We start from the raw sequence: 22,412 nt of genomic DNA, 5'->3' as shown, positions 1-22,412 counted from the left end.
CTGTGCATGCTCTTCTTCTGCTCCTCTCATTTCGGAAACAGAATTACTTTGCTTACCTTGTACAACCAGTGAAAACACATGTGAAAACATCTGTAGACTCATGACAACAGTTGTGAGCTATTCTGCCCTCGAGACTGCTTCCATGTTGCACTCAATTATTCCTATCCTTTAAAAGACACTAGAAAACTACATATAATTATGAACTCTTAATTACAACTTTAAATTAAAGTCTTTATCTTTTGATTAACATCAACAAGTTCCTTGTTGGTTTCCCTGTGTCCTAGAAAGCTACCTTTGTCACTGCTCATCCATACTGACAGAAAAGTAACACTAATTAGTCAGATCTAGTTTTTAAAAAATCATCCATTTAAAGTAATAATTACTCGGTCTTTGGCGCTTGCTGTCCCCATATCTGGACTGAGTGGGTTTGTCTTAAATATGGAGCAATAGTAGTTGGGGATTACTAGCTAATTAGTGTAACTGTGTCATGGGATTAATTAATTCAAAGCATTTACATATATCCTGATTGTCTTACCAAGCTAATTGGCATCACTGTGCCACTTTTGTGTTATTTGAGGGTTTTCCAAGTTTGTTTGCTTGCAGCGAAAGCCAGTATGTCAGACTTCAGCATGTTGATGCTGCTGTAGGTGTTGTTGTTGTTGTTGCTCTATAAGCAACCAGTAGAACAGAAATGTATTTATTCAAAACTCAGCTTTAGTACAGGTCCAATGTATATAGGAGCCTACTTACTGTAATGAAAGTACTGCCTTAACTATATTATTACTTGGTATTGGTATTGGTACAGTGGTATTGGTCGTGGTCAGACCCCTCACATTTTCTGAGTTAATCTAAAACTAAGTAAATCTATTATCAAAATTGTTCATGACAATACATACAATAAGCTGTTGGGTAATAAAACCTGAGTTTTTTAAATTATTATTATTTAATTTAGGAGTTGAACCACTCTCTTTCTCACTTTCTTCTTGAGTGAATTATAGGAAATGAGTCATATAAGTAATATATAAGTCACTAAAAACCAGTAGTTAGTAAAGTTTTCTCATTTTCCGGTGGTAGTTCTGATTTCAGAAATAGTGTCCTTAAATAATTCCCTTTCCTTCATTTCATTAACAACAAAAAATATAAGCAAATCCTGTAAACTGGGACTCTTGGAGGTCATTCTGATTTTAGCTGTTGCAAATCCATTTATTTTCATCCTTCAGCCTTGTTTGAAATTCTCTTTTAAATCTGAAAGAACCCCAAACAGAGTAAAACATAAAATAAGGGACCATTGATCTTGAATTATAGAATATACAAAGCCCAATGTAAGGCCGTGTTTCAAATTAAAACATAAAAACTACCAATGGTCTTCAGGGCAATGCTTAAGTTGCTTGATATTGATTGCGACCATCAATTCCCAGTTTGTCGAGTCCAATAGGCTGAAGACCACTCATTAAAACGTGAGAGATAATTGATGCTCATCTGTGTAGCGGAGCATGCTTCAAAATTCCAAGCTAATTTAGCTGTACCCTGCAGAGTGAGGGGGGTTGAGTGGGAGGACAAATTGGCACAAGGTAAGACTTCTTTTCCAACCCAATCTCTTTTCTCTGTATAATTATATGAATTAAATTAATTGGGGGGAATGCACATTTGCATATCTAGGTTATTTCTCTTATGGAGGGGAAAAAGTCTTTGGAGAGTATAGAAACAATTACAAGGCTGCCAGACAGTTAAAACACCTCCATTTCCTCCTTCACGTCTGCCATTTCCCCCAAGTGCTTTATTCCAGAGAGGATTTGGCCTTAGCACTCTAGAGGAATGATGTGATAACACCAGAGTGCAATATGTGCAGGAGTTACATCCATGAAGCAATTTAATGGACTTTGCAGCCACTTGTAACAGTGTGCAGCATCACCTGATAGCTTTAAATTACTTTGAACACTTGTAGGTGTTTAGGGGGGAAAAATTGAGCAATTTGTTTTTGGCAGGGAGGGAATAATAGAAATTAAGTTCAAAAGAAAATTTTGATTGGATCCGTGTAATCTGATACTGGCTAGTAAATGGTATGAAGGAATCTCATTTTCTGCTCTTGCTTAAGAGGTTTTCACTGCTGTGTTGTAAGAAAACTAATTTTGGTATAAAGCCAGTGCTATTTTTAACCAACTAAGCTGCTGCATTATGTTGTCAGAGGTGAAAAGACCACCAGACCATCCAGCTAAGACTTTTTTTTTAATGTCATGGCCGTGCTCTTCCAGTTCATCGCTATCCACTCTGTTGAAACAGTCCTACTCTTCAAAGTGGTTATGATATATTCTTGCATTCGGGGCTTTTCATTCTGTTTGGAAATTGCCATAAAATAACAATAGCAGACCCATGGTGACATCTTCCTCTAGTCAAAAGCCCAAAGATTTTCAGTTTACTGTCCTAGAAGAAATATTCTCATTTCAAACACTGGAAAAATAGTTTCAGATTACTCCAATTATTGTTTGATCATCAGATATGTATAGCTAATTATAAACAGCTGATTAACTAACTAATAACTTTCTGACTGATTTCCTTCACTTTGGGGAAAAAGGTTTAAATTAAAGATAATGGAAAATCTCCCTGATTGAGTCACACTATCAACACTGCAGACAGCTCTGTGATATACAGTGAAATAGAGTATAATATTCCATCAAAATATGATGTTTATGGAAGCTGAATTACTTCCACAAGCAAACTTAACATACACACCATTAAATTAGAGTGATTGAATTTGTAATTAGAGATATTCCTCTCCTATGTGCCCTGACTTGGCCTCTTTCAGCGACGACCCTGAAGGCAAATCAGTTGTGCGTTAAGGGGCTGGAGATTTTGCAGGATTTTCTCCAAATGAGGCAGTCAAATGAATTTCCAATGTTGAGTTTACGGTCAGGGTCATAGGCATCCACCCACCACAGAAGGCACTTTTGCAATTTAATGTCTGTCTGCTAAACACCAAAGTTACAACTTCACCACTAGCAGGGGAAAAGAAAATGATGGGTTTTAAGCAGTTTTATTCAAACTTATCAGTGATTCTCAATCCAACTAATGCAGGAAAAGTCTGAAGGATGTAATGTTTCTGAATATGTGGAGATATCTAGCCAGTAGGCATTTAGCATTTAATTTCTTAGTTGCCCTTCTACTCTAAACTGTGCCACAAATGGACACCAGTTTGCTCAGCTGTGTGGTCAGCACATCCATCCATGGACACATTCATTGTACCCCCATTGTCTTTTTTTTTTCTCCACCGCTTTTCATCTGATGTTTGGTTCCATTCAGCTCAGTGTCCTCATCAAAGGTCGTGCAGCTCTTCCCCACAACCAATGGGCATGTTTGATATTCTGTTCTTTAAGCCGCATCAAGAAAGAGGGCACTTAAAAACTGGAGCATCAGAGCAGAGAGACAGAGAGGGAGGGTCTGTCACTGTGAACTTTTTTTTGCCCCAATTTACAATTTGTCATTATTTTTTGAACCCAGCTGTGATGTTTACAATTTTCTCTAAGCATATCCCGGTATGGCTTATGTTAAGAGTTTAAAGTGTGGGTGTTGTGGGTGGTGAAAAAAAGACAGATCAAAAACACACAAATAGTATGAATCACACTGGATGATATTATTTTTCATTTTTTGTCTGTTTGTTTTTGATTTTTCCCATTAATGAAATTCACTTGGGAAGCATCTGCTCAATAATTTCATTTAAGAGATTTTCCATATAAACAGATTTTTATGTTGTATTTTCCTTGAACCACTGCGCCACCTTCTGGTCCAGCAGCTCTCCCTTTCTCATGTCACATTCTCAGTGTGAAATGACTATCTGCTGCCCCCTTTTGGTGATTAATATAAAGTGTACACTTGCAAATGATCACTGTTTTGTGTCTGTGAAATAGATTTCAATTACTTTGATACTCAAGTTGATTTTTTATTGTCTCTTTCACCAGATGAAAAGTGATGTTGCAGAACACTCTCGAGTTGATGTCAGTTGTGAAGTTTTAGCTTGTTCTTCCCCTCTGGTTGGCACACTGTTGCACAGCCCTTGAAGTGCAGGTAAGGATCCATTGCAAGAGGCTTGTTTGACTTCTCCGTGTGCAAACATGAGGCAATAAAATGGATCAGACTCATGATGGTCATCACAAGCATAAGAAACCCTAAAGATCAGAAAAGTCAGGGTAAATAGACAAGCCTGGCTGTTAAATATCCATTCACCACTCTTTTTTAGGATCTTACCACAGTAGATTGTGTTTGCAGTGAAGTCATGGACACGATAGCCTCTGGTGAACATTGCACCCAAGCCCAGAATGAGAATGGCATAGACGCTGAATGTATGGTGCAAGTATTTATTTAACAGGAGGGTCTGCAGGATGAACCTGAGGAGAGCAAATTTCACTTCAGTCAATTCCTTATGCAACAAAAACAACTATTAGACATCATCCAGTATTTCTGTTCTTACCAGGTTATGATGAACAAGGAGAGTATGGTCAGCACGATGGTGCTGACCAGTGGGTCTGCTATGCCAGCTTTGTACTTGAGCATAATACCAAGGTTGATCACAGCATTCAACAGAGACCACCAGGCAAATGCTGCCAATCCATTCTGGGTCTGCCAGAAAAGAATAAAAAAAGAAATCAAATCCTTTCAAGTAGAGACATCTCTAAATTCACTCAACTGTTGATGGAGAAATGGCAAATTTGATCTCACCAGGTAACGTGTCCATGAAATCACAGTGGGGCTGTTGATGGCCAGCCAGGCTTTGTGCTTGTTGAGGTTAGAGTAGGACATGCAGAGCATGTAGAAGCTGAGAACTGGTAGAATGCAGCTGAGTAAGACAGCTCCAAATATATCGCTGTGGAAAACAACAGCAGCTTTACATGCTTATGGATGGATGTCTTTGTGAGTTGACGTTGACACAGTTGTGTGGGCTTCAGGATAAGAGCATTGTATATGACTTACTGCCAGTCCCATAGAAACATGCTGTATATTCTGGCAATGTTGATGACAGTCCACATCAGATAAAATACTGGAGGGTGGATTTCTGGATTGCAAGACTGAGGACCAAGGACATTTCTATAGATAGAGCAAGAGAAGTCTTAGATGTAATCATTGTACAGTATCTATATAAGTGTTGGGTTTATCATTCCTGCTTTAGATCTAAACTGGCCTCTGCATACATACAGCATCAGTTTGTTTGACTGCACACCAGACAGATTAATTTGATATTGCGAATAACTGTTGATTTTACTACCTTTTAGAAAGACTGACCACTGCCTCTGCGAGCCAAGCCTTCGACCAAAAGTCAATCATGATCCAGTAATTTTCTGACCACCAGTCCATAGTCACCTCCAGGGAGAAGGTCTCAGACACATTCCTAAATGAGGTCTGAAACAGAGCTGAAGAGGGAAACAGATCCCTGTTTGATTTGGACATTTGTACACATTCAAGAGTGATTTTAATAGGTTAACATGTGTATAATCAGTGTTTTGATTTGTTCATATCAAGAATGTAATTGGCCTCTTCAGTCTACCAATCGAAGCTGCAATGTAGATGCTTGTTTTATGGTCTTGCTAGTTTAATTGGCCTCCATCCAGGATATCAAACGGCTGGCAGGGCAAAGGTCATCATTGAGACATGCAGAGTAAACTGTCCTTATTTATAAATAATCTAATGCATTTAATATATTCTTTCTGCCAAAGTGCTTCTCTGTAAGACAAACTATTCACAAACAAATGCATCAATCAAATCTTAAAATATATTTATATAGCATTTATCATGAGTTGAACACTTTTCTTTTGACAGAACACACACCTAAACATATGACCAAGAGGACAAAACCACCTAAAAAACCCCATCAAATTTACATCTCTCCTGCTCTGAAGACACCTTTTTTGTATGACAACACTTTTTGAATACCTCTATAGAAATTCGGTGACTCACCGTTGGGAACGTTTCTGTCCTTTGCCAGAATGAAGAAGATCTCAGTCATCACCTGGCTAATGATAGCCAGGACAATGCTCAAAGCATGTATCACTACATGGTCAGTGTTTCTCACAGAGAGGAGAAACATCGTAGTCCTCTCCATGGTGTCTACAGCTCAGAAGACACTGAGATACATTATTTGTCACCACAATCTAATATTTTGGACTTTGGATTCCTGAGCTGCTCAGCTTTATCTCTTTGATTACACAGGTATTGGCCTCTAATCCCTGTCATTGACTGCTTATTGAATGTAGTGCTTTACAGGTTGCATGTCATTCGGCCATTCAAAGACACTCCCACGTAGCTACTGGGCAAACCAAGACTTGATGTTCTTTCAAGTCCAAAGACACGTGGACAGGAGGAGCTGGGGATCAAACATCTGACCATGTGATGTGTGGACAACACTACAGTATACAGATGAGTCTGAGTTAGGGCTGTACCAACGAGTATCAACTCAATATGTGCAATAATCAACACACTAACAGTGCAATATCATCTTCTGCTGCTATTTTTGTTCATTCTTTCATTATATTTAAATATCTAGTTATATATTATTATAATCTAATTATGAAGCAAGTCTAGCAATTTTGTACCTTTCACCTTTGGCAGTTTTGTCGAAGTTAATTGGGAGTAAAGGCAGTTGATATTATTGGATTTCTGTTGCTAAATCCAATTACCTAAATACTAAATACTATCTGTCATACTGATAGTTCACCATACCCTTACAATAATGAATAGTGTGTGAATGTGAATGTGTGTGAATGATTATCTTCCAAAGCCTGTCTGCGAGCAGTGCTGTATGAATGTGTGTGAAAGGGTGAATGCGACCATTACAGTGTAAAGCGCTTTGAGTGGTCCGAGTGACTAGAAAAGCGCTATATAAGTGCAAGTCCATTTACCATTACCATTTAATATGTAATATATCTTAAATGTGTTCAGATGTTTGCTCTTATTTGGCTTTAAAATTAATTATTACATGAAGTACAATTCTAATATCCAAAATCATACCTTTATTTTATCTGCTGCTTCTTTAGCATTATTAAACCAAGATTTATTCAGTTAGTTTAATTTAATATCTTTATAATAATTTTGTTTTGCTGAGAAAAAAAGAGTGCATTCAGACTTTGAGACTCCTTGAGAAATATGACTAAATTTTTCTTTATATACATCTTTACATTTATTTGTAGTATTCATGGCAGTAGTACAACCATTATAAATTTCAAATTAATTGTTATATATACAAATACAAAATCTTTGTTGTGTTAAGTTCATTGAAAGAGTTTCCTTTGTGTGAGGGCAATTTCAACTGGTGACATACTGGGTTCACTGTCTTTGTACAGCGGATGTTTGTGGTGTCTCCATGTGATCAGAGCAATGCGAGCCACAAATATGGTGCAGGAAATAGCAAGGATTACAGCTGAGGAGGGAAGAAGATATCAAATATTCATATGAACAGAGAAAAATCAAATCAGAGAAAGGTGCTTTTCTTCTGTCAGATAAAAGTGTCAGATAGTGTACCTTCAAAGGTGTAAATGTAACGTTCAGAAGAGCCGAAGTTGCTAAGGGTGCCTGCCAAAAACAGGATCACCACGGGGTAGGTGGTTACGATATAACGCATGTGCTCGTCAATGTAGAAGTTCTCCAGTAGAAACCTGGGAGATAAAGACAAAAGATTTGGTTCCTTCCTTTGCTCAGGGGAAGATAGGAACACCCGGCAGCTCAACACAACACAACACAGCAGGGAGTCAGGCTCACCACACTAACAGCGCCATCAGAAGCAGCAGCAGTGAGAGCACTGCACAATCACATGTTGATGTTTCTGTCCGATACTGTAAGTATATCGTCAGGTTCAGCAGAGTGGTGAGGGTCCCCCATGTTGCATACACTGCCACTCCATTTTGTACCTGATTGGACACAATAGAGGGAGACAATAGAAGAAAACATCAAAGCTCGAATGATTAAAGTGAAAGCAGCTAGGTCTGAAATTAACAATCGTTTTCAATAAATATTTCCTTTTGTCTTTCAAAATCATTTTTGACGATAACAAAAAGCCCCTTTGAAATCTGTGAGCAGCTTCAGTTGCGTTTGGCAAAATCCTAATCCTGAAGCTTTAGTAAGATTCTCTGTAAACCTCAAATACAGTTTACTGCACAGGATGCCGACCTGTCCCATGACCATATCACCACCTCTTCAAGTGAAGTGTGAGGCAACGAGAGACTGGAAACCAATCTCTGGGTTTGCTATGGCCCAGCTCGGGCGCTTCTAGCCTCCTAATCTCAGACCACAGTTGCTTGGTGCTCAAACTTTGCAGAGCCAGTGGGACTGAGCGTTTTGGTGAGGATTCACTCTTTAGATATGGGTGACGGAGCAGCCAGCAGCTTTGGAACCAGCGGCTGGCTTTACAACCTTATAGTTTATCAGCAGTCTGCAGTGGGACTTAACAAATGGGATGCTGTAATAAAATGTGACTTTAAAGGAGTAGTTTGACATTTTCCAGAAAAACACATTAGCATTTTTTTTCCATAGTGTTGGACGACAAGATCATTACTACTTGCATGTGTATTAAATACATGAAGCTGCAGCCAGGAGATGGTTGGTTTCGTTCACCATGACAACAGGAGGAACACTGATCCAGGAGCAGGTCGAGACCCAGAGCTTCTATTTTCTCTCTATTGTTATGGTCTGTTTTAAGACATGATTATGCCACTGACTTCTGTGTTGTGCAGAAAATCATGCAGGCATGTCACAGTTAGTGTGTTTAGAAATAATGTTTGGGGCCAAATGTGAGCAGCAATAGAGGTGAAGCATATGAAGAAGTCTCCATAATGTTTCAATTAGCCATGTTGCTAACATTAAACAAAGCCGAAACTCGGACCTGCAGACTCATAAAACACAGTGTGACTGCACAGCAGTGTTGAGTTTTGTCTCCATATTGACAGTTTTTAGTTTTCTCATATTTGGCCTGATCATCCATTTGAATAATTGGACTCCATCCCTCACCACCTTCTCTGAACTATTTGAAAAAAAATGGAGGAAAGATTGACTTTAAATTGTGATGCCATTTTGGGCATAATGGAATAATTGGATTATTATATGCATCACAACCTGACCTACAAAAACAACGTATTTCCAAAATGTCAGCTTTAATGAGGTAGAAAAAGAGAACAGCTGTTTTCAGCTGTGTTGGTGCACTTTTCTGACGATTATTTAATTGGGTTGTTTAGCTGAAGTAGGGCAATGTTTTCAACCCATAAAGTTGCAAAAGCACCAAAATCTGGTTTCCACTGAGTGGGCAGTGATGATAGTTTGCAGCTTCCTAAGAAAGTGGCTTATTAACTATACATCACACAGATCGTGTTATGCCTGCAAATCTGGATTATGCTTTCCAATACAGTGAGAGTAACACACTGTTTCCAAATGCAGCAAGTAGGAAATGAAATACATTTGACAAAGTTAATGTTCAAGCACAATAAAGGTTAAAACGCACCCTACTGATCACATAAAATGGCAATTACATTTTTTACAGGACTCATTTTTACAGTACTCAATCTTAAAGTATCTTGGATGTCCTCCTCTTTCCCTATGAGTTGCCCTTTACTCCAAGAGATGTTTGCTAATTAAGGGAATTTATGGCTGTTTCTGTAAATCAAAGTGTCTGACTCACATTCAGCCATTTTCCCGCCCTGTTTTCACGCTATGACCTACATAACAAAGATAGATGTAATAGAGAGAGAAATTATAGAAAACAAATAACTGTGATATAGTTTTACCAATACTCTGAAAAGCCAGAGGTCTATGTTGTGATATTTGTTCAACCAGGCTCCATAGATCTTCAGTCCATGACAGGAGAAAAAGAGGATAATGTAATTGGTGAGCGTCAGGAGTGCGGAGGTTATCAGCATTGGCAACAACAACCTGTAGTGTACATACATGGAAAAACAAATATTTAGACAATTGTGAATGAGAGCCAAAAAAAAAAAGAAAGCTTTTTTTTAGAAATAAAGGAACATGTGTGGGTGGACGACCTGAACTTACATACTTACTCTCTGTCAAACAAAAACAGCCATGTAATGTTCAAGCCTGTTTTGATGATAATAGAGACATGAAATCCATAGGGTAGCACTGCAGGCGTGGTGTACATCCAATCATAAGCAGTCCTACAGGGAGCAAGGATAATGTTGTTAGATGGAGGGAAAATACAACACAGAAAAACAAGCTTTGCCTTTGGGGAAATAATCACACTCACAATGTTGGAGCAATCTGCAACATGTTAAGAGAAAATGACTGCACAGAGGAAGGCTGGACGGGTGGAGGGATTTGTCACATTCAATAATACAAGGCAGTGTGATGCAGCTATCAAGCATTATCATATTTTGTAAAAAAAAAAAAAAAAATGTGTGAAGCTGGTGCAGAGGCCTACCTTCTACAGAGTCCCACTGTAAAGTATATAAACATGGCAAAAACCCAGAAATATGTGAAATCCCAGACAAACAGAGCCCATTCTGCGGGAGTTAAAGGTGTGGTATACTTGAGTGTCACATCCTCTGTCCTCTGATGGAAAATACCTAAACCAAAGTAAGCGCATTTGGTTATTTGTCCTGTACTGTACATACTGTTCTGAATCTAATCTGATCTAATAACTGAATATTCACCTGATTTTTCACCAAATCCTGACAGAGAATTCAGTGTGATCGCAGCTAAAAAGGTTAACAATCCAAAAAACATGAGCACAACACGGGCTTGGTCGTGGTTCACCATGGTGATGATCTGAGGGTGAAAGTCCACAAGTGGATATGACTGACAAAAAAGAAACTATGGCAATAAAACTCTTACTACTGTATATTTTCTCCACTCAGAAAAAAGCTAAATCTAAGCTTAAAAATACATATCTACTGTATGTGCCTGTGTTCTCAGTCTCTGGCTCATCCACATCAAAGGTAGTCCAGTGTAAGTAATGCCAATCCCTATCATAACCTTTCCTGACAGGATATATAATATATTGTGTCATCCCTTTTTATGACCCTGCTCTAAGCATGTTATCTTCCTCTGTCATAAACAATGACAATTTGGTTGTTAAATACAGGGTAAAGAGTAACGACCAGGGTGTGAAAGAAGAAAATCAGGACATAATTAGAAGAGTGTGACTTTTACTCAGCAGGGGATTGGGAAGGTCTAATACCTTCCCAATCAAACCTTGATTACAGTTTTTTGAGTGTTGGATGTTTCGAGCCTCTAGGAAAAATAAATGTGATTTAAAAAAGAAAATTAAATCAAGACGTTTTGTTAACTTATTATTACTATTATTATTGTTATACGTGTATTTTTTTCAGTAAAAAGCAAAGCTGACTCTGTTACATGAAAGAATCTGGCAAGCGCTGACGCTGACGCTCCCGGTGTCTTCAGGCTGAAGGAAGTGCAGAGAGCAGCAAGTATGTACGACAGCTGGCATCAGCAACCGCCAAACTGAGTCAACCTGAGTCAACTATGTGGGTTTCTGTTGTTGTTGTTGTACTACAGAATGAGCTCAGCAGCAAGTGCACACAGTTACAGAGAGGAAAGCCATCGCTTCAATTGCAAAATAAATTTTAAAAAATTGAGTTTGTAACACTATTCAACTTTGTAATTCTTTCATATCTTCTTGCACTTGCTTGGTTGGTTAATCCCACTTGCTTGGTTGGTTAATCGGTAACAAGCTTTTGCCAATGTCAACCTTGAGAGTGGAGCCAGTGTGTGCCAGCGGAAAATCTGCTTAATATATACTTGAAAAAATACCAGTGTATAAAAAATTGTAATTTGAGTCTGGACTGACACAGAAATCAGTACTTCCATTTCCACAGCTACGCAACTCCATGGATTTATATTTAGGGATTTATCCTCAGGAATTAGAATAACTATTTCTGTCTTTTTTCCCCACACCGATTTAATTGAAGAATTGTGTAGGCATTGTTTATGGGAACTATACATGTTGTTTAACACTGTTTGCATTGCGGAGCTGAAAGGGACAACGAGGAGTTTTGGAAAAGCAAAGCGTTTTCACACTACATTTATGAGCCTCCGCGCGCACCGTAGAATTCTTTGACCGGCGCAAGATAGACTCATGTTTTCATTCATCAAGAATTAAAGTCAGAGGTCCGAAGACGTTCAGTTACCGTCGTAGTTCCGACCATAAACGGCGATTTGGCTGCGTTATTCTCATGACTCGCCACGAAACCGAAAATAAGGAAACACTGGTCGGCTCGCCCAGCATTTCCACCACCACTAATAATAACGAAATAACGATAGAGACAAAACGATATATTTATCGAAAATGGGCCCATTAACAAGTGTGGGTAGCGTAGATTCATCCACATTAACATGAGACTTTTTTATAACCAAATAGAAACTCCTTGTTGTCCCTTTAAAGCAGAAGTAAGCGGAATATTTGTGTTAATATAAGTCTTAAATAGTTATATCTTCCGACAGCCATCACTTATATAGAGTGTTTGGTCTGAAACACGGGTCTGTCAGTCACTCTGCTCTGCTGTAAGCCGAGGAGAAAACTTTCCTTGTATCCTACAACCTTTATCCAATGAGGAGAGAGAACGGCGGTTCTCTGTGTGTGTGCAGCCAAGGGATGCACGTGAATGTGGTGACGTAGGGACGAGGGCGGGGACTGCTAACTCCATCGGCTGACAAGAAGTTAGCCAAAACGACCGGATCGCTTACTTCTGCTTTAAGTGAAGGTGTAGTTGCTAAAATGTCTGTAATAATAAAGTGTCTGCATGTCTTGTGTGTGCAGCTTCCTTCCACACAGTGGCACTATTGCATTATAGTGGCAGTGTTACAGTTTATCTGCTCTCTTACTGTATTATAAATTCACATGAAAAGGCAACTTGACTTTGAAGGAAAGTACAGATATTAAAAATGAAAATAGAAAATGTGTCTGATCTTCATTTATTGTCAGATACTATTGAATATATCAGACAATGAAAACAATAGCACTGAAGGGATTTCTTCAATTTTGGCACAAATATTTATTTGGACTCCAGGATGAATTTATTCCATTTTTGGTCGAGGTCAAAAGGCAAGGGCGTAATGCTTTCACAAAACACATTTTAGACCTTGTGAATTGAAAGTTCAAGACGAAGTTCACCATGACTGCACAAACGATTTAACCATACCTCAACTCCACTTTGCTGCTTGCATGAAAAGCAATGACCTTAAACTGACAGATACCTAGATTAATAGCTGGTGTGTTTGGAAATGCTGATGAATTACAGAAGAAGGAAAATAATTAATAGGGACAGTCCTACAGTCATTTATTGTTTATTGGACAGAATGGATTACTATTTCAAGTCTCCCAGTGCTGATATAGTGCAACTAGTGTAGTCCATGTACTATTTCTTCATTGATATAGAGTGTAAACTGAGCTGTGGCTGAGTTCTAGATGATAGTGCATAAAAAATAGCATCAAATGTTACTTTTTAATTATATGATACGCTTAAATTATAGCTGTAATGGAGAGTTTTAGTGTCACACGATGAGCAACAGTCTTGCAAAGGTTTTTTCACAGATGTAATATGAGTTATAATCCAAAGCAAATATCAATATGAAGTTCCAATATTACATGGGCTGTTATTAACTCTGAGACAACATAATGACACCACAACAAGTGAAGGTGCATGAAAACAAGCATTCTGTGTCTCTACGTGTGTCACCATCCATATGATCCAATTATTCTACTTGTCTATGCGCAGGCGGACTGTGGCACGACAGCCCAGCTGAGGTTCGACCTTTGTAAAAGCAGCACTCGACCCAGGAAACGTCCCCCTGCCAATTCCCTCACCTGGCACCAGATGCTGCCTTGTGGTCTATTGTACTTAAAACGCTCAGCAATAATTAATGCAGAGCCTCTCCAGGAGAGCTTGGATTAAAGGCTTCAAGAACTCTCACACATAAACACGCAGCATATATACACACACACAGGTACGCGCTCGCTCTCAGAGAGCACACGCAGGTGAGTCACCACACCTGATACACGTGGGAGAGAATAAGAGGTGTGTATTGCTGCCTGTGAACACCAGTGGTTCTTGACGACAATCAAGTCAACAGGCTCCTCTCGGTGTGTGTGAGGCTAAATTTACCACAAGAACACTTGACATCGCTGCTGACTTTACAACGACACACAGAAGAGTGTTTAGCTTTATCTCTGATGCCGTAATCCCACATTGTGCCCGGGTGACTCTTTCAAGTTGATTGACTGATTGCTGTGACCCGTGCTACTGGCAGAGGACAAGGCTTAATTTGTCGGCTGCTCATCACCTAATGAATGAAATCATATCCAATTACATGGCCGCCATCTTTGATCACTGGCATTAAGAGAGATACTATGTGCATGGTGGGTATTATAAAAGATCACTGTCACACTGGTAACACATTATGATTCACTTTATGACTCATGCAGGTCTTGGCAACAATGATATCTCATAGGCTCTCTGCATCACACAGCGATTACATTCAAACACTGTTGAATATTAGAGTATTGTCAACATATTTACGCCTCCAGAGGAGGAGGCATAATGTTCTCAGGTGATCTGATAACTCAGAAAGACTGTGAGGGAAGTTCTTCTTCATTTGGACTCCATGATGAACTTGCTGATTTTGGTGGTCAAGTGTCAAAGGTCAAGGGGCATGGTGAAAGATTATTTAGGCCTTGCAAAAGAAATATCTCAGGAACTCCTTAAGGAAATCTCTTCAAATTTAGCACACATGTTCATTTGGGCTCTACGATGAATTGATTAGATTGGTCAAAGGTCAAAGGTCAAAGCCACCAAAGGCTCTAGTATTCGCATAGCAATTAGGGAAATTTCACACAAAGGATAAAAATCTACACAATGAGGCAGACAGCCAAGATATGGTGATTGTAGTTTTGTTTTGTTTTATTTTATTTTATACCAGCAAGGAAAGCAATTACCCCAAACTGATAAAGACCCAGATAAACAGTTTGTGATCCTGATCAATCACAGAAGAGAGAAAATATTTGAGAAGATCTTAAATTCAAATCATCATGCATGCAGGAAGCTTCCCTGGCATCGCTCCTGTGCAGAAGAGATTGGACAATTGGGACAGTCCTACAGGAGCCATTTCGTAATTAAGGACCATGACTAACAAGCTCTGTGTATTTGCACTATTTGTTTCCTCACAGCCCATGCTATGTGACTTTCACGCTGTATTTGTGGACGACATTTGTGGATCCCTTTGGAAGCAAGTCGCCTGCTAATGTCACAATTACACTGCCATGACCAATGGTGGCGGCTGTGCCAACTAGATTACAAATGAGGATGGCAAAGGACAGGAAAGGTGAGAGTGGAGGAAATTAGCTTCTAAATGCAATCAAGAGTCCCAGAACAATAATTTAGATGTTATTAGAGAACAGGTGAAACTGTGCTGCCTTGCAAAACCGAACATACCACGTATCCATCCCTCAAGTCAAAGGAAGGTATTTGGAGCAACAAAACATGTTTTTGCTCAACAAAAGTAGTGAATTGAAACGAAATGAGCAATGCGAGGAAACTAACAAGGTTTCACCTCTTTTCGCAAGCACTAGATACCTTGTTTTCAGCTTTGATGGAAGTTTCACGAGGATCACATCCAATCCTACTCCCGCCTATTCCCACCCCTTCAGAAAAGACAAGCCATCACAAGAGATAAATCTCCACATATGAAACCACTTTGGTCTGTAAGAGGCTGTCAAAATAATATTTTTTCTCCTCCAAAGGACCCCGGTAACCACTGCTGTCTACTGCTGTGCCGTATTATCGCTCAACATCAAGTTTGGACACAATACATAGGTTTTTATTTCTGGTTTGCACAGTATGGACTTCACCACTTCTCTCAGTGCCACTACTTTCCTGTCAGTCTGTGCCCATGGGTGCTGCTAGTGGAGTGTGAAGACTGGAGGTGGGAAATCACAGGAGCCCTCAGATGAGCCAGGTGAGGTTGGACTAAACCTGATTTGGCGGATTTAGAGGCCTGAATCACATCTTGTCAACTATACCAAGGATTGCTATCAGCACTCCTGCTCAAATTCACTGCTGTGAGGAGAAAAAAAAGACACATGTCTCCGTCAGACAAATGTGCTACTATGAGTTAAAAAAAATGATGAATTTTATTGTTGTTTTGACTCATCAGTGACAATGTGGCAGCGCTATGGAATATTTCCTTATTTTAATGAAAAGCCTTTGAAGGGCACCTATTTTATTCCTGGTGCTGTCAAAGTCAAGCACTAAGTGAAGACTGGTTATTGTTTAGTGGTATTTGATTATTTACAGTTAGTAGCTGTGGTCCACAGGTTGGTAAAAAGAAACGGTGAAAAATAAGAAACATTTTTCAAACATGAAACAGAAATTGATGTGAATCCTCTGTCCTGACTAGGACACAATCGACCCATGAGAGATTTTGGACCACTATTAGACTTTTACTTCCCAACATGAGGACCAGCACACATAACAATAAATCTGAGTGGCTGTGAGATGATAAACTGGGGAGTAAAGAAAAAGAGGAAAATAAATTGAGAATATATTCCTCCCACAAAAGTTTTGTTTTCTTATAAAGTACTAATTTTAAGAATTATTCAAACCAAACAAGGAATACATCACTCCAGCTGAAAACGACAGGTCACAACCAAGAGACAGATAACCTTTAATGAAGGGCCACAATACTCTGGTTTATTTTGATGAGTGACTTGCCAAAACATTCACTCAGGGAATATTTTATGAGAATAATACGGTTCATCCCTGGAATAGATATTCAGAGAGTTGCAGAGAAGCTGTTCTGGCAGCTTCTTGTGGCGCACCAGACCTCACCAAAACACTTTCTGTTTCCTTTTTTCCTTTAATTTGTCAACATTTTGTATGCATGCAGGGAGCCTTACCCCCTTTGATCTCAAACACAGTGATATTCCAAATGATAAAAAATAAAATAAAATAAAAACTAGTCTCCTTTCATGCAGTTCCACATTCAGTCATCCGTCAAGTTGCACTTGGTATTGAGGGTGCAAACTGTATCTCTTTCAATCACCCAGCCTGGTCTAATGCAAAACACAGCCAAATAGAAAACTTTAATGGAGGTTACCTGACTGTTTGATATGCAAGGGACAAAATGGCATCCCTCAAAAAAAAAAACAGTGACAAGCATATGACAAGCAGCCGCTGCAGAGAAACTCGTGTCAAGAGAAATGAGGTGTACCTTGGAGTTACTTGGCCCCTCTGGTCTGTGCATGATTAATTATTCTATTATAAGAGGATGTATCTCATTAAGGTACACATCCTGTAACTGTGCTTACTGTTAATGGTGGATATAAAGTAATGATCCCTCCCTGATAACTCGCCGCCAAAGCTTTCCATCTCCAAACTAACATATCTGCCCGCAGCAGCATGTCTCTCATTCTCAAGCTTTTGCCTCCTGTATTTCCATCCTCCGTGATTTACTTTCATACCCCTCCACCACCCCCCACCCCCGCTCTTTCATCTCTGAATCCAATACTGTCAGTGCTGTAAACTCCCAGCAGCAGAATACATGGTGATTTAGTGGCATTGTTAGAGTGTCTCAAACGTGGAATTGCTGAATTCCAGGGAAGCGTGGTTTTGTTTCTCACACATAGTTTTTTTTTTTTTTTTTTTTTTACAGTGAAACTACCTCTAGGAAAATCTCCATTCACCTCATTCTTTTCACACTGTATCATCAATTTATGTTATGAAATGTAACATGTTAACCATACCATGTCTTATTCTACCACAGCTGATTTGCCACAATTCCCAGCATCCTCTGCCACTTCCACCAGAGATGTGGATGCACTTGCCGCAATTGCGATAATGACAGTGTTTAGAGGAAGACGTTTTCCCGGTAGGTAGAAAAATACTGGGTAGTTACCCTTTACCTATCCATCCTGTGGCTGCAGTGCAACATGGTCTATTGAAGGTAAAGAAATAGATTTTTTCTTTCTTCCATCCTTTTTTTCCCTTTCATTTTTTTTTAGCTTCCTTGAAATTTAATTGACACTGGCTGACAGAACAGTGGGAAAGCCTTTTCAACTAAATGATTTCATTATGGGTTATATACATAAAATATATATTCTATTTCATCTTCAATTTTAAATCCATATATTTTAACAACCCTGTGTAATGACTTTCATCTCTGCTTCTTATTATTTTTCTCCCTTGACTGGTTTGTGGAGTGGGACGATGTCCTGATGAATGTGACAAGTCTTTTCCAAGGTCACAGTCTTTGGTCAATATGAGAGGAGCCCTTGTGACACCTGTCACTTCAGGTGGGACACAGTGAATTAAGGGGCTTCACAGACGGAGAAAGTCAGAGAAAAAGAGAGAGGGGGAGGGCAAAGAGCAAGAAAAGCGAAGTGAAAGCAGTGCAGTGAAGCAAAGATAATGTAGTCACTGGTTGGTTCTCTCAGCACCTTCTACCTGTCAGTGAACAGTTCAAGCAGGAATTGCTCTTGCCTGTCTCTACCAGAAGGACATGGCAGCTACAGAATGACAACAAAGTGACAGAAGGTAACAACACAATACCAACAGTGCCAATATAAACAGCTCTTTCTCAGGGGCAGGAGTTCTCTCACAGAAATTCGGAGCTGTGCTGTAATGAAAGCCTGCTGGTATTTGTAAAACACGCTGTGTCGAGGTTGCACATTGGTTATTAGAGAGACTGTCCCGAGTCTCCCCGAAAACTGAGGGGGTCAGCGCTTCAATTTGTGAAGCAGCTAGGTGTTCATCTGCAGCTGTGTGTTCCGGCTGAATGTTTCTGAGCAAAAGAAAAAAAAAAGAAACCTAAGATCGCTTCTCTTAATTCTGCTCTCAACAACAGATTTGATTACTGATTATCATTTTATTAATTAATCAAGCAAAAATGCAATAAAAAAAAGATAAATATTTTCTGTTTTTTTTTTTTTTAAATCTTTGTCACCAAGATTCAGTGATTTCATATATTCAACAATCAACCAATTAATCAAAATAACATCTGACATATCAACTGATTATGAAAAATAATGTTTACTTAAGGAAGATGTGTCCCTGTGTAAAACAGTGTATCTGACATGTTAAGCACCTGAACACCATCTCTCTGGTTTAGGGGTCTGCCCTCTGCCTTGTACATAAATATTATTACATCTAACTCATCGACTGTTATGAAAGCTGTAACATTCTCACTCATGCTGTTCAATATTTAATGCTGCTATATGCATTTTTTGTGCAGTTTACAGAAGGTATGTGTTAAAAGCACGAGTCCCACAGAGAGGGAAGCAGGAAAGTGTGGTGAACAAAGCTTTTTCTACCCGCTCCAGTCCACAAGGTCCACATCACAGACCTTAACACTGTGACTTTATGTAAAGCTAATGGAGAGAGAGGTCCTTGAAGACTCTCACGGATGGGCTGAAACAGCTTTTTTATCAACTGTAGATAATTTACTGATGTGTGATGGCTATTTCTAAGTAATTCTTGAGACGTTGTTACTCATCAGTTATTCATCTATAAATCCACAAAGTGCATCTAAATGAACTCAAGCACAGAAGACATTGATGTGATTAGCCCATTCTTGCGTAAAGTGTCTCTTGGCCCTTTTATGACTAGGCAATGGTGGTACACACACTCTCAACAAATGAATGTCTATATACTGACATGCATAAGACACATAAACAGATTTTCTTCCATCTCTATCTATCTATCTATCTATCTATCTATCTATCTATCTATCTATCTATCTATCTATCTATCTATCTATCTATCTATTTTTTTGAGGTTTCATGAAATCGCTGTGTAGTCCGCCCCCTGTGTGTGAATTATTCAGCTTCAATGCCATTTCTATTCTTAGTGCTTTTACTGATGTTTGGAGGAAAAACCATTATAACACAGTGACATACAGGACTTGTATGATCCACAGTAAATATAGAGTATAAGATAATCTACCTTCATTTACTTTCATGTGAATATAGTGGTTTAGACGGTTCAGATATGAGTTATGCAGCAAGATGTGGCAATTACAGATGCAAAAACGTTGCATGTAAGTGATACAAGCTTGAAATTAGACACTAATGTTTACACGTCACTTTTTTCAAGCTGGAATTAATGTGCTTCAAGACAAAGAGGCTGGAATTAAATCAAGTCGTGAAGCGATAGAGTCTTCAAGGGAACATCAAAGGTTTGCAGACATCCCTCTGGGCTGTTTCATGAGCATCGATCGAAAGTGCTGGGTGGGAACATGCTCGTGGTCTCCCATCCAGTGAAACTGATTTCATCCAGCTACGTCTCATATAACCGGGATCTGCTAATCTCTTAAGTCTGAAATAGTTGAGAGGGAAGCAGCAGAAGATGGGAGTTTAGGGAAGGGATGGGAAGGTAGCACTGTAAATGGGTTGACATCTGCTGCATGCTACTGCTGCTGCGTACAACTGCTGCAATCAATATGCTGCCACAAATAAATATATGACTCTGTTTTTCCCCCCATGTGTTTTGCGATTCAGATTCCTTGCATTTATTCTGCATGCAATATCCATCTCCACAACCTAAAGCATCTCTCTAGCACTATTTGATGTTTTGGCCTAATTTCTTTTAAAAATAGACTGTCATTGCTGTGGCGGCATCAGCAGAATCTTTAATGATGTGAAGTCATTAATAATTTACATTAATATGGCTCGTTCTTCATCTGCCAGCATCATAAATATCATTGATCAAAAAACAAAAAAGCTCTGTAATTATAAACCACCAGAATATTCAGAGGACAGAGTCAATACATGTTAAACACACTAAAAAATACATTTGTGCTGCCACTGAGTTAAAGAAATGCATATATTACGAGCAAGTAATACAAACTAATGGCTCCTCCTTAGAGATGTTTGCATGAGACCTGAAGAGTTTGAGCGTCTGACAAACTGTCAAAATGTGATTTACTGGTGATTGTGAGAAAAAAGTAATCTAATAGTTACTTTGCACTGTCTGTGTTATCTTTCATATGTTTGCAACTACCTCCTTTGGTATGAATTATTGATAAATAGCTGGCTGTTGCATGCTGAGCCAAAGAAGGGTGAAAAATGTGGACTGGATCAGCTACAGTCAGGATCCATAAATGTCTTAACAACAAAAACACAATATCAGTCTTTCACTGTTAACCTCAAATGTGTTCAAACACAGCTTTCGTGGATTCCAAACACTGTAACCCTTTTTTCCCCACTTACACTTTTTTTTTAAAACCAATATGAATATAATTAAGACTTTGTGAAGTGCTTTGTTTACAGGCCTCAGGGATGTTTGGGTTATTCGTTCTCACCAAGATCTTTTTCTTCTGTTTTCCAGCCTGAAGATGGAATTTGAAAAAGGCAAGCCATGTAATACACTTTGATGTGCAGACTAGTGTCATGGATGTACTATACTCACAGGATGCTGTGACGCAAATAAGATCACACATGGCTCCTGGGGGACTCGCTGCACCACCACAAGTCCTCTTAAAGCCACCACACATCTTGGATTGGAATTAAAGTAACCCTAAAGATGCTGTATACACACACACAGTTGGCGCCTACAGATTGCAGTGTGTGTTGGTCTTTAAACACAGATTTACTCCGGTCAGCTTTGGGTGAGACTGTTTCCCCCCAAGAAAAATCAGTCATCCTATTGTGATCAGTCAGGATTAAACCATTAAACTCACAATTAAAATCAAAGGGAGAGCGTGGGAGGCAGAAAACTAGCATGTTTTGATATGACTACTGAAATGTACAAATCTATTTCTTCCCAGTTCATTCAAATTGCTTTACTGGAAACACAGATAATCAATCTTATTTGCATACAGTGCAAGAGTGGCCACTCATTATAGCTCTGCTTATATTATTTTTTTCTCTCCCTCCAGCTCTCTCTGCCTCTCTGGGTGTGTTGAGCCATGGGGGAATATTGATTTCACCAACACTTTCAGGGAACGCCTTTATTGACTGACTGCCACCAATAAATTGTTGATTGCTGGTTGATGTAAAGGCCTCAGGCTACAGTAAATCCCCAGATAATGTCTCAATGTAGACATTTACTCATGCGGTGTCACATCCATATCACAGCCACATATTATACTGTATTCTAAACCCATAACTGATTTGGTTAAACTCCAGATCATGCAAAGTCCTTATTAATACACAGCCATGGCCTACAGCAAGTTCAGTCTTTGCTGCTGTTGTTGCCGGGGTTATGCCACTGAAGTATGCAACCTTGCTATTAGATCTAGGGCTGCCTGGCAGGCTCAGAGCAGAGGCTGGCCTGGTTTGCTGGTTCTCCCAGCAGAGTTGCCTCCAGTCATTCATCAGTATCACTGCTAGAGAAAGACAGAGAGTGATGGGAGAAGCCTGTGTGATGCGACCGTGTGCACTATGTTGAACAACTCTATTTCGTGTGTGTCTGTTT

The 22,412-nt window shown here is 39.2% G+C and overlaps 2 protein-coding genes across 2 annotated transcripts; both read right to left on the bottom strand.

Moving 5' to 3' along the window:
- Nucleotides 1-2,374: 2,374 nt before the first annotated feature.
- On the bottom strand, nt 2,375-6,112 carry LOC146966697 (uncharacterized). Its single transcript, XM_085763201.1, has 7 exons — nt 5,944-6,112; nt 5,255-5,399; nt 4,963-5,076; nt 4,711-4,855; nt 4,463-4,611; nt 4,240-4,379; nt 2,375-4,160 (listed from the first exon to the last, which is right to left on the bottom strand). Exons 1-7 carry the CDS (start codon nt 6,086-6,088, stop codon nt 3,991-3,993), a joined length of 1,008 nt encoding a protein of 335 aa, XP_085619327.1. The 5' UTR covers nt 6,089-6,112; the 3' UTR covers nt 2,375-3,990.
- A 1,058-nt stretch (nt 6,113-7,170) lies between these two features.
- On the bottom strand, nt 7,171-10,961 carry LOC146966696 (uncharacterized). Its single transcript, XM_085763200.1, has 7 exons — nt 10,638-10,961; nt 10,406-10,550; nt 10,029-10,142; nt 9,756-9,900; nt 7,741-7,889; nt 7,504-7,637; nt 7,171-7,402 (listed from the first exon to the last, which is right to left on the bottom strand). Exons 1-7 carry the CDS (start codon nt 10,741-10,743, stop codon nt 7,254-7,256), a joined length of 942 nt encoding a protein of 313 aa, XP_085619326.1. The 5' UTR covers nt 10,744-10,961; the 3' UTR covers nt 7,171-7,253.
- Between the last annotated feature and the right edge of the window lie 11,451 nt (nt 10,962-22,412).

Source organism: Trachurus japonicus, chromosome 20 (genome assembly GCF_045865225.1).
Source record: "Trachurus japonicus isolate A0001 chromosome 20, Traja_1.0".
NCBI classification, from domain to species: Eukaryota; Metazoa; Chordata; class Actinopteri; order Carangiformes; family Carangidae; genus Trachurus; species Trachurus japonicus.
This window is presented reverse-complemented; position numbering and strand designations above follow the sequence as displayed.